The 13,165-nt window shown below is 46.1% G+C and overlaps 1 protein-coding gene across 1 annotated transcript in view; it reads right to left on the bottom strand.

Annotated features, from left to right (window-relative positions):
- Positions 1-13,165, bottom strand: part of LOC124553299 (cortactin-binding protein 2-like) — a 186,342-nt gene that overhangs the window by 40,001 nt on the left and 133,176 nt on the right. The window contains exon 6 of the mRNA XM_047127179.1: positions 4-79. Coding sequence (XP_046983135.1) covers positions 4-79 — 76 coding nt within the window. The remainder of the gene's footprint in view (positions 1-3; positions 80-13,165) is intronic.

The raw sequence follows: 13,165 nt of genomic DNA, 5'->3' as shown, positions 1-13,165 counted from the left end.
TACCTGTCTGGGTCGTAGTGCTCCAGTTTGCAAGGCGTCGTGACAGATCTTATTCCTGCACGATAATACACTCGGGTTCCTGTGACAAAGAGGTGCTGCATTACAGAAGATTCAAAAATTATATTACTGACTTTGTGAGAACAGGAATAAAGACATTTAGGATTCACGAGAACAAAAAGCGGCTCCTACACTGTTGAAGCAAGGATGGAACAATTTGAAAAATCCACTAAAATTAAATTAGGCAAGTAACTACAGGCAGTGAAACTGTCGACACTGAGGAAATAAAAATACATAAAACCTTGATCTTTCCCACAGCTCTGTACAGATACGAGTAGTCGACAATAAAAAAGTGGACAGCAAGAAAAGTGATTCTTTTGGAATATAGGTTTGGAGAAGGAGCCTAAGACTCACTACAATAAACTGTACTGCTCAGAAGGATGGAAGGTCACAGAGAGGAAAAGACAGGAGGACATGAATAGGAGACATCAAAGAAACCACTGGGAGGACACTGGAATAACTGAGGAACAAAACAACGTCTGGGAGTTCACGAAGGGACACCATTCGTCATGCCATCAGGACTTGGAGATCACTTGATGGGTCGTAGCAAGTAACAAAATAACAAACAGTAATGAACAACACACGTACATAAATAAGAAACACACAGGGGGTATATGGAAACACCAAAAACACAAGACACTAGCATGCCAAATACGGTGTAGGAAACCTGTAGACATTCAAAACAGCTCCCAGTCATCTCGCAACGGATAAATACAGCTCTAGCACGATTTTTGAAGCAATCTTATACCACTCTTCCTGCAAAATAGTGGCAGGTTCAGAAAACGATGACGGAGAAGGATAGCGACCGAGTATCCGTCTCTCTGAAGCAGAGCACAGAGACTCAGAAATATTGACATCTGACGATTGTGGCGACCAGCTGAGGCTCGACAATTAGCCCTCGTGCTCACAAATCCAGTCCTGGAGGATGCGAGTTGTAAGATAAGAGACACTGCTCGACTTATATTTTTACAATTTTTTTAAAAATAGCCTTCTGAAGAAACCGAGCTTCACCTAAAACAGGATATTTTAATGAATATGGATTAAAGCAATGATAAATTTCAAAAGAAGATAAAGGGTAAAAATACATAAAAGACAATAAAAATTGTGTGATCATTTCCCCTGTGACTATGTCACCTTAAAATGTAGCCCATTAGTTCAGCATTTTAAAAAAGAACTTTTGCTGTATCAGTCTTATTGCTTATTGTACAACATTTCAAGCATTGTTCCCTTCAAAATAGTCCTCTCCACTGGTAATACAGTTCCCATTGTTTCTTGTCATTTTCAAACACCTCCTGGAATGCTTTTCGTGGGATGGCACACAGGTTTCACAGGTTTCTCGTCAATTGTCCTGTGTTTCTTCTACGGTTTGCAAACGACGTCCTCTGAATGTGTTTTTCAGTTTGAGAAACAGGGAAAAATGTGCTGGGGCTAGGTCCTGAGAATATGGTGGATGGGACACAATGGGAATGTGCTGTTTTGCTAGGTAACTGCAGACAAGGAGTGACGCGTAAGCCGGCACATTGTCACAATGAGACATCCGACTCTGGTTTTCCCACAATTCAGGCCTCTTCCTGCGCACAGCATCCATCGTGCGCACTAGTATTCCCTGTTAGACTTCCCCGTTTACCGTCTGACCATGTTGTTCAAATCTGTGATAGATAATGCCTTTGCGGTCACAAAAAAAACCAACATCACCTTGATCTTTGACCTACTCATGCGTGCTTTTCTTTGGACAAAGTGACCCTCACTTCTCATGAACTTTTTTATGATGTTCTTAAGAAGTTTTCATTGTCATTAACAGTGGCAAGCAGTTCCCCGCACATTTCAACACAGGTCTGTTTCTGATCTTCGGTCAACAAACGTGCCACGAATTCGCACTGACATGACGCATCTCAAGCATTTCACTCAAAATTTGATAACACGATCCTACGCTGATGCCCACCTCCTGAGCAACATCCCAAACAGTTAATTTCCTCGAATCACGGCACGAACGCTATCCGCGTCACCATCATCTGTCGATTTGGAAGGACGTCCAGACCCGGAAGCGTCACAGACCAACATTATGCCCTGTTGAAAATGTTTAAACCACTTGTAGCACTGCGAGCAACTCATACAGTCCTCCCCGTATGCTTGGCTAAGCATTTGAAATGTCTCTGAAAGCTTTGCCAAATTTGTAGCAGAATTTCACACTCACTCACTCACACAAATTGTTCTCCAGGCTCCTTCATTGCACTAATCCGATGAGCAGGCTGTACACGTGCTTGCTTTAGCGGCTGTCGTTCGCTCGCTAATTGTCCGAGCGATGCGAGGCAAATGGCTGTTTGTTGTTTAAACATGCTGCTAGGTGTGCTCAGTAGCTTCAGCATGCTCTCTCTGCTGGTTGGTGTGCTATTTCAAAAGTTCAATTAGGTTTGAACACACCTCGTATGTTACCAATTTCCCTCTCAGTGTACACGGTTCTATTTTTCGCTGATGTACTGATGCTGATGGGCTACATTGCAAGGAGATGGCATACTAACAAAGGAAGTGACCATGAAATTCTTATTGACTTACGGTTTTTATCTTGTTTACCTCTCATTCACTGACACTACTGTGGTGACTTCGTGTGGATGAACAACTGTAAATATACTTTGAGGTAAGGAGATTATTGAATACAAATCTTTCTGATGATGAAACACATTCAATTAGTGCTTTTGCAACATGGTTGCCTCAGCCTCTATTTTGAGCATTAAAGCATGAAAATGAACTACAAAAATTGAAAAATAAGCTCGAGTAAACGAAGACAGTAATGCAATGCACTATATTTGTTTATAACTTCACTGCCAAAAAGGAAACATATTTCGATTTGTGAAGTTCCGTCAATTTTAGTTTGGTATATTTAGTGTGATAAGTCCGAGATACTGGATGCGCATAACTGTATTCAAATTCAGCGTGAATAAAGCTTCAGTAGTAGAGGAAACTGTGGAATGGTACAGAAAAATGTGCAGTGTTCTATACCAACCATTTTGAATAGGCTTCCAAAAGAAGTGAATTATCTGGATGAAAAATCTCACATTTCCAAATCTGAGAGGAAAATCTTCCTTGCAGCATACACTTTTGCATCTATACAGGAAGCTCTTGTGGCAATTTAGAGCATTAAGTGTACTCAGATATAATCACTTTATACGTTCATTTTTGTTTATAATGAGCAAAACGTAACATACAGGTGGTGTCATTCAGTCCAAGACCACATACGTTCTCCCGAAAATAAGTTCCCGAAAGAGCCAAAGTCGATAATTCTTTGCACGGCCACATTCCTCATTACCGGCAGTCTCGAAGGACGCATTGCTCAGACGATGAGGACTTCCAGCAGTTTGTAGTGGGGTTCCCGCTTCCTTACAGATGTAACCGTATACAAAGCGGAGAATAGCCGTCAGATAATAATGTCACAACAGAGAACAGGGTGCCGAGCAAGCAAAATCTTCCATATAATTGCAGGTTGGAATTGCACAACTGTGGAGATAGGGTCACTGCTCTCTAAGACAAGCAGTACATCAAAGATGCAAACACGTACAGTGTTTCCAGACAAGCAATAACAATATATTCCTCTGGTGCACGAGTTCGCAGCATTTTTTCAAAAGTTTAATAAATCCGTTCAAACTTTAGTACATTCTGAAATCACAGCGTAGAGAAGGACTGGCCTGGAAAGCGAGTAAGGGCAACTGCCAGTCTGGGTGTGGCATCGACAATTTAAAAGGATTAGGGAGCACGAGATGAGGCAGTTCATAGCATGTGCCCGGTCACCGACAGATCAGAAGGGTGAGTGAGTATAGGCCTAATACTTTACAATTTGAGGTACTGTGTTACTTCCGTGTGGGGCTTCCTTCGTTCCCACTGTAATTCCACAAGTATGACAAGTCTGAACTGTCGCGCTGCAGTCGCTTTGTACCCGTCGACTTTTTTTCCCTTACTGAAGCGTAGGGTTGGTCGTGATTCGGCGTTAGTGCGGAAGTCGAGTACTCGATCTCACTGGTGCGAAGTAGCACTCGTGAGGCGGAATGGCCGATTGTCAGAATCAGGTGGCCTTTAAAAAGGCTGCTTTTTGTGAGACTGTGGAAGGTGCAAGACAAAAATCAACTGATGTAGTGTACACCACTACAAAAGTGTTCCAATAGAGGAGGAGTGACATCTCCAATAAGTTTCACGTTACAGTCCACGCTTCAGCCGAAAAACTCACAAATTTCGTTCAATGCGAACAAGACAGTTGCATTCTCGTTTATTCCGTCTTCACAGTGAGAAAATGTGCAGTGTCAAACAGTAACTGGGCACAGAGAGACTTCAATGTTATATCTCTGTGACTAAAAAGCAAACTATTTCTGTATTCGTTTGGTCACGACAACTTGTATTTATGGGCTAACAGTGAGTTGCATCACTTATCATTCATTTCTGTACATTTTTTGAAAACTGTTATAAATTTATTTTAATAATCAGTCACCATTCACAGATTGCACTTCTAATTGTTACAGAATCTCTGATTAGACATGCATGCACACACAAACACATGCTTGTGTGTGTGTGTGTGTGTGTGTGTGTGTGTGAGAGAGAGAGAGAGAGAGAGAGAGAGAGAGAGAGAGAGAGAGAGAGAGAGAGAGAGGTGTGTGTGTGTGTGTGTGTGTGTGTGTGTGTGTGTGTGTGTGTGAGAGAGAGAGAGAGAGAGAGAGAGAGAGGTGTGTGTGTGTGTGTGTGTGTGTATGTGTGAGAGAGAGAGAGAGAGAGAGAGAGAGAGAGAGAGAGAGAGAGAGAGAGAGAGATACATAAATCCATCCATATATGTTTGTTTACAAACAGAACAATATTCACAGCTAACTGATCAGTTATTATACTGACCTATAATAACTGTCATGCTCAATGGTTGCTTATGTCATTTAGGCTTGTCAATTTGCAACTGAGAATGGCTATAAACCCAAAATCATAAAAATAAAATAAATGAATTACTAATTTAGAGTGTCAAAATGGTTTTACGTATAGCAGGGGTGCCATGAGTCTCTGGTTATACAAAATTGTTAAGGCTTTCGTGGCCACTTGTTGACAAACTGCCTATCGGCTTCTGTCTCGGGTTCTTCGGCCGACGTTCATCTAATGATTTTTCCGACGTTTCGCCAGCACGAGTGGCTGGCATTGTCAAAGCTTCACCCTCCATTGCCGGTGGTGAACTGGAGGCGAGCTCGCGGCCACAGGCTATATGTATCTGGCGCGCCAACGTCCGAGGGCTTATCTGCAGTCATTTCCGGTGCGTTTCTCCTCTTGCTACCCGCGATGGTCGTTCGCTGCAGTACGGGAAGCCAGGATCCGTTTACCTTAAGGCTTTCCTCTTTCTTGTTGAAACTGTTCGCGTGTTTTTGGATTTCTACAGCTTCTCTGAACAAGCGCGTGTGATAGTGCTTCTCTACAGACAGAACTTCCGTGTCGGCGAATTTTATTACGTGGTCGGTCTCATTCAGTGCGTGCTCTGCCACGGCCGATTTCTCCACCTGCCCCAACCTGCAATGTCGCTTATGCTCTTTGATCCTGGTGTTAATGGATCGTCCAGTCATTCCGACATAAACTTTTCCGCATGTGCAAGGTATACGGTATATTCCCAACATTGCAAGTGGGTCTCTTTTCTCCTTCGCCGATCTAAGACACTCTTTGATCTTCCTTGTCGGTTTGAAAATCGTCTTTACGCCGTGTTTGCGCAATATACGGCCGATTCTGTCCATCACTCTGGGAATGTATGGCAGAAAGGCCGTACCCGACATTTCTTTTTCTGGTTCCTTACTTCGCTGAGTCTTTAGCTCTGTTACACTTCTTTGTTTTTAGATATATTTTTCCCATGTGGAATGTTTCCCTCTATTATATTCAATATTATATATAAATAATAAATACACATCCGTCCACATCAAACCCACCAACAAGCAACAGTACCTCCATTATAACAGCTGCCACCCATTCCACATCAAACGGTCCCTTCCCTACAGCCTAGGTCTTCGTGGCAAACGAATCTGCTCCAGTCCGGAATCCCTGAACCATTACACCAACAACCTGAAAACAGCTTTCACATCCCGCAACTACCCTCCCGACCTGGTACAGAAGCAAGTAACCAGAGCCACTTCCTCATCTCCTCGAACACAGAACCTCCCACAGAAGAACCAACAAATGTGCCCCACTTGTGACAGGATACTTTCCGGGACTGAATCAGACTCTGAATGTGGCTCTCCAGCAGGGATCCGACTTCCTCAAATCCTGCCCTGAAATGAGATCCATCCATCACGAAATCCTCCCCACTCCACCAATAGTGTCTTTCCGCCGTCCACCTAACCTTCGTAACCTCTTAGTTCATCCCTATGAAATCCCCAAACCACTTTCCCTACCCTCTGGCTCCTACCCTCGTAACCGCCCCCGGTGTAAAACCTGTCCCATGCACCCTCCCACCACCTACTCCAGTCCTGTAACCCGGAAGGTGTACATGATCAAAGGCAGAGCCACGTGTGAAAGCACCCACGTGATTTACCAACTGACCTTCCTACACTGTGAAGTTTTCTATGTGGGGAATGACCAGCAACAAACTGTCCATTCGCATGAATGGACACAGGCAGACAGTGTTTGTAGGTAATGAGGATCACCCTGTGGCTAAACATGCCTTGGTGCACGGCCAGCACATCTTGGCACAGTGTTACACCGTCCGGGTTATCTGGATACTTCCCACTAACACCAACCTGTCAGAACTCCAGAGATGGGAACTTGCCCTTCAGTATATCCTCTCTTCTCGTTATCCGCCAGGCCTTAATCTCTGCTAATTTCAATTTGCCGCCGCTCATACCTCACCTATCTTTCAACAACATCTTTGCCTCTGTACTTCCGCCTTGACTGACATCTCTGCCCAAACTCTTTGCCTTTACAAATGTCTGCTTGTGTCTGTGTATGTGCGGATGGATATGTGTGTGTGTGCGAGTGTATATCTGTCCTTTTTTCCCCCTAAGGTAAGCCTTTCCGCTCCCGGGATTGGAATGACTCCTTACCCTCTCCCTTAAAACCCACATCCTTTCGTCTTTCCCTCTCCTTCCCTCTTTCCTGACGAAGCAACCGTTTGTTGCGAAAGCTAGAATTCTGTGTGTATGTTGGTGTATCTATCGACCTGCCAGCGCTTTCGTATGGTTAAGTCACATCATCTTTGTTTTTAGATATATTATATATAAATATACAGACAGGACCGAAAGATCGATCTCTCTACCGTAACCAATAGAGTCAAATACGCTATTGAAGTTCTGTTACATTTATGTTGACTCGTATTGTTACAGTATGACACACTAATCACACGCACACGCTCCGGCACAGCAGGCAAGACTTCCTCCGAGCTCAGCTCTAGAGGGGTGGGGGTGGGGGGTTGAGTCGTGTCACACCATTACGTGAGTGAACTTTAACAGCTGCAATACAATAAAACTGTAAGTGTGTAACATTTCCGAGTGATTGTGAATGTAAGGATAATTGCTTTTTGAGTTCGACATCAGGTGAGTCATACAGACCAATAAATTTTGAGCAAAGCCTGGAGTCAAAACTCAAGTACAAGTTTCATTGCAGGAACAGGCGATATTTCACATAACTATTAAGATAAAGCTGTAAGTGAACCACAACTACAGGATGACACATAGCAGAGGGTCGGTTTTAGGTCACGATGGGGGTAGTTCCCCTCCACATGACATACCGTTTCAGTTACAATGGAGCAGCGTGACTTGCAACATCGTTTGTTCGTCTATGACAGCTTCTTCAGAAGTGGTGGGTCTGTTGCAGCTACGCAGCAAATGTTTTGTGTACGAGTCAATCTCAGATGACACGAGATTGTCCTGAGTCTTAACACAATCTTCAGATGGGTGCAAAACTTCAGATCAACTGGGAACATAACGCATACGAAGTGTTCAGGCCCAAGAAGCAATGCAATGGTACCAGAAAATGTTACAGGGCTAATGGATGCGAGAGCCAGATGCCCGTGACAGTCAGCTAGCCGTCATGCAAGTTAACTAGCAATCGGTCATCAATTTGTTAGAAAAATTTTGCTCACATTAATATTCCATCAGTACAAACTTCTTGTTGTGCAACAACTCAAGCCAACTGATTTCGCTGTATGCAACGACTTTGCTTGTAGAATGCAAGTGATTTTGCCGATGAGTGATGAAGCTCATTTTCAAGCAAATGGGACCACCTGTAAACAAAACCTGCTTTATTGTGCTCCTGAGCATTCACACTTTACTCATCAGTATCCGTCAGACTTGGACTGTATTTTTTCCGACAGTATGGGGCCGCAGTCCCTGTTACTGTGCCTCGATACATTCATATGCTAAAAATGTTCTTGAAACCAGAACTGACAAGGAGAGGTCTCCAGTGGTGGGATCGAGTTTCTGAAACCGGCCATACAGTAATGTCGGTTAGTCCTACGTATTACACCCTGCAGCCATTCATCCCGGTGAGCCCTCATTTGAGAGTAACTGATGGAAAAAACTTCAGAATTTCACGTGGTGCTCAACAGCATTAAAAATGGAATGTGACATCGGAGGGTTGCACGTGTGACAGATAGGGTGTGGCTTCACATGCGTGAGGTCACAGGTTTGAATCTGATCTGGTACTTTAATTATCTTTTCTTATTTTTCACTTTTTATCAAAATGACCTTAATCATTATTTTTATTCAATTAATTGGTTTAAATGTAATTTTTTTTAAATTTCTATTCCTTTTGTCACATTTTAGTTGTCACAACATCTTCATATGCTCTCATTTTTTTCCTATTATTTTTTTGTGCTTGAAGTCTTTCTTTATGTGATTTCAATTAATTTATGTATTAGTTTCAATCTAATTTCTTCTGTTTTGACTTCCTATTTTTTCGTTGACACTGTTGCATCCATTATTTCTATTCCTCATTTAACTTTACTTGTAATTCCTTCTTTCACTTAAATCGTCACCTGTTTTGTTTCATCTATAGTGCAAGGGGAATTTAGGCTATGTTTTGTGTGTGTGTGTGTGTGTGTGTGTGTTTGAGGTTTACGGGCGCTAAACAGCGAGGTCATCAGCGCCCAAACGCATAAAAACAGGAACACATGCAGTGAAGGGACTAAGACGAACAGCGAACAAGGGGAACAGCGAAAAGACACAGACCTGACGCAGTTCCAAATCCTCACGTACAGAGGCAAAACAAGAGGAGAAGGTGTGCACTAAAAAAGGAAAGGAAACTCAAGGAAGGGAGGACAGAAACTGAAGGGAAACAAGGAGGTATTCGTGACTGGCGGACCTCTTACCTAAAATCTGGGTGAGCCAGTCATCCAGCAGCACATTAAAAACCTCTCCCTAAAAGCCGTGGCAACAAATTGGACAGGACACAAAACCGTAAAACCTTAAACACAGACGTTGCGTCGTCTTTCAAAATAGAGGGCAAATCCGGTGGCAAAGAAACCACCGCCCTCTGGTCAGAGAATAAAAGACAGTCAAGTAAAATGTGGCGGACAGTAATCTGGACGCCACAAGCACTGCAGATTGGGGGATCCTCCCGCCGGAGTAAAAAACCATGTGTGAAGGGACTGTGCCCGATGCGGAGGCGAGTGAGGAGAACTGCATCCCGCCTGCATGACTGGTAGGACGTACGCCATGGCCGCGTGGTGGCCTTGATCAGACGCAGCTTATTTTCACCGACTGCCAGCCACTCCTCTTCCCACTGACGCATAACGCGAAAACGCAGGAGGGAGGTAACAGCATGGAGAGGGACGGCACAGTCAACAACGTGAGGGAGGGAACATGCATCTTTGGCAGCCACATCCGCCAGCTCGTTTCCCCTAATACCCACGTGCCCCGGCACCCAGCAGAAGGAAACCTCCTTCCCCTGCCGCTGCAGGTGGAGTAGGGCATCATGGATGTTCTGGACGACCGTATCCGCTGGGTACAAGTGTTGCATGGTCTGAAGGGCACTCAGGGAGTCAGAACAGATGAGGAACTTACGACTGGGAACACATCTCATCTGCTCCAATGCCCGCAAGATCGCAAACAATTCGGCATCAAAGATGGTAAACGCCGCAGGAAGCCGTAACTTGACGACTCGATCGGGGAAAACAACAGCACAACCAACAGAGTCCCCCTGTTTAGAGCCATCTGTAAATACTGGTACATGGTCGGGATGCTGGTTTAAAATATCATAAAATAAGGCGGTAAAAACAAACGCAGGAGTGCAGCTCCTCCGGTACTCCGACAAGTCTAAAAGGACGCTGGGCCTCTGGAGCAACCAGGGAGGCAGGCGAGTAAAACCTTGTCGTTGGGGGGCCACACGCTCCACACCAAGGGACTCAAGCAAATGCTTGGCACGAATCCCAAATGGTCTCGTTGCCCTGGGACGACTGGAAAAGAGACGTTCCATAGGCGGTCGGGCAACGGTAGGGTACGCAGGGGATGTAGGACAGGCAAGGAATTGACACACCCGACGCACCATGAGGAGTTGCCGCCGGATGGCGAGCGGCGGTTCCCCTGCCTCAGCACACAGGCTGGGGATGGGACTGGTACGGAAGGCACCAGTGGCCAGCCTGATACCCTCATGGTGTACTGCGTCAAGTATCTTCAGATACGAAGGCCTTGCTGACCCATACACGGTGCAACCATAGTCAAGACGCGATCGGACGAAAGCCCTATAAAACTGCAGCAGACGTGCCCGATCTGCTCCCCAGGACCGATGGCTCAGACACTTCAAAATATTCAGTGCCTTCAGGGCCCGCACCTTCAGGTCTTTAAGGTGAGGCAACCACGACAGTTTGGAATCAAAAGTGAGGCCCAGGAACCGCACAGTGTCGCTAAAAGGAAGAATGGTGTCCCTCAGACGCAATTCAGGGGAGGTAAAAAGACGTCGAGAACGATTAAAATGAACACACACACATTTGTCGGCAGAAAAGGTAAAACCCGTCTTCACAGTCCATGCCTCTAATCGCTGTATCGTAAGCTGCAACTGCCGACTAGCAGTGACAAGACTGGAGGAAGAACAGAAAACAGCAAAATCGTCCACAAACAAGGAGCATTGGGCAGGACTCCGGATAGTGGACGTAATACTGTTAATGGCGACGGCAAAGAGGGTGACACTTAAAACGCTTCCCTGAGGAACACCATTCTCCTGCACATACAAATCAGATAGCACATTACCAACCCTATATCGAAAGAGGCGGTGGGAAAGAAAGGACCGAATGAAGATGGGGAGACGGCCACGAAAGCCCCACTCATGGAGTTGATTGAGGATATGGCGGCGCCAAGTAGTGTCATACGCCTTATGAATGTCAAAGAATACACCTAGACAATGCTGGTTACGCAGGAAGGCCTGCTGGATGGCCGCCTCAAGCAGGGTCAAGTTGTCTATAGTGGAACGCCATCTCCGAAAGCCACACTGAGAGGGGCTAAGGAGCTGCCTGGTCTCGAGCAGCCAAACCAAACGACGATTGACCATGCGTTCCAACGTCTTCCCGACACAGCTCGTCAAGGCGATACTTCGATAACTACTGGGATGCGTTCGGTCCTTCCCTGGTTTGAGGAGGGGTATCAAAATCGCTTCCCTCCACGAGTCAGGGTACGTGCCGGATAACCATATCATATTAAAACAATTCAGGAGAACTTCCTTGGAAGGCAGTAACAAGTGCCGCAGCATGCTATACCGGATTTGATCATGACCAGGCGCAGTATCATGAGCCACAGACAGCGCCGAATCCAGTTCCCACATGGTGAAGGGGCAGTTGTAGGGTTCAGAATTAGGAGACCGGAAGTCCAAGTGACCCCTCTCGATGGCAGTGCGGTAGCGGCAGAAATCTGGATCACAGTTAATAGTGGCGGTAGATTCCACAAAATGCATGGCCAGTGTCTGGGCAATGTCTCTCGGCGCCGTGAGGAGACTTCCCTGATGCAGCAAGGCCGTGACAGGTAGCTGGCCGAGTTTCCCGGAAATCCTCCTGATGGCTTCCCATACTTTCGTAGAACTAGTGGAGCGGGAGATGGAGGTCAAGAACGATTGCCATGACTGTCGTTTGCTCTCTTTAATCACGCGTCGCGCTTTAGCCCTTGCCACCCGAAAGGCTGCAAGATTGTCAGCTGTGGGACGGCACTTGAAGCGGCGCAGAGCGGCACGGCGGGCTCGGATGGCTGAGCGGCACTCAGGGGTCCACCAAGGGACAGGACGCCTCTTGGGATGACCGGATGACCGTGGGATTGACAATTCAGCAGCATGGGAGATCACAGCTGTAACATGGTCTACCCATTCGTGGACGCTGTCACGGTGTTCCAAAACGGCCAGGTGGCTAAAAAGTGTCCAGTCAGCCCTGCAGAGGTGCCACCGGGGCGGTACCGGAAATGCCATAGCCTCATCCAGGAGGCGAATCCAAAGGGGGAAGTGGTCACTAGAATGGAGGTCAGCATCAACCTCCCATAGAGCAGAATCCGCTAGTGCTGGAGAGCAAAAGGAAAGGTCAATAGCTGACGACGACCCAGAAGCAGTACAGAAATGAGTGGGTGCACCAGAGTTGAGGATGCACAGTTCTTCAGACACCATGAGGCGTTCCAGAATGCGACCCCTGGGGCAAGTAGTCGAAGAGCCCCATAAGACATTATAAGCATTGAAGTCCCCCAGAAGAAGAAATGGGCGGGGAAGTTGGCCAATAAGGTCTGAGAGAGCCTCAGAGTCTATCGCATCCTGAGGAGGTAAGTAAAGTGAACAGACTGTGAGCCTCCGACCCACAAGAAGGTCAACTGCAACTGCTTGCAAGTCGGTAACGAGAGGGAGCTCAGATGAGGGGTGCATGTCACGGACAAAAACCGCATCACCACCCTTTGCCCTTTCCCCCGTCAGATCATCTTTCCGATAGACGGCATAGCCCCGTAAAGATGGAGCATCAGTGGCCCGAAAATGTGTCTCTTGGAGACATAAGCACAAAGGGAACTCACGTGCAAGGAGTTGTAGTTCCGCCACATGCGTCCTGAACCCATTCAGGTTCCACTGTAAGATGGGAGCCAGTGATTAGGGTGGCTGAACTTTCACCCTGCCTCTGTGTTTTGGAGGAGAGCCCGTACTGGCCGGAGATTTATTCCTGGGG

The sequence above is a fragment of the Schistocerca americana genome, chromosome 11, assembly GCF_021461395.2.
Source record: "Schistocerca americana isolate TAMUIC-IGC-003095 chromosome 11, iqSchAmer2.1, whole genome shotgun sequence".
NCBI classification, from domain to species: Eukaryota; Metazoa; Arthropoda; class Insecta; order Orthoptera; family Acrididae; genus Schistocerca; species Schistocerca americana.
Note: the sequence above shows the minus strand (reverse complement) of the source record. Positions and strands in the feature narration are given on the sequence as shown.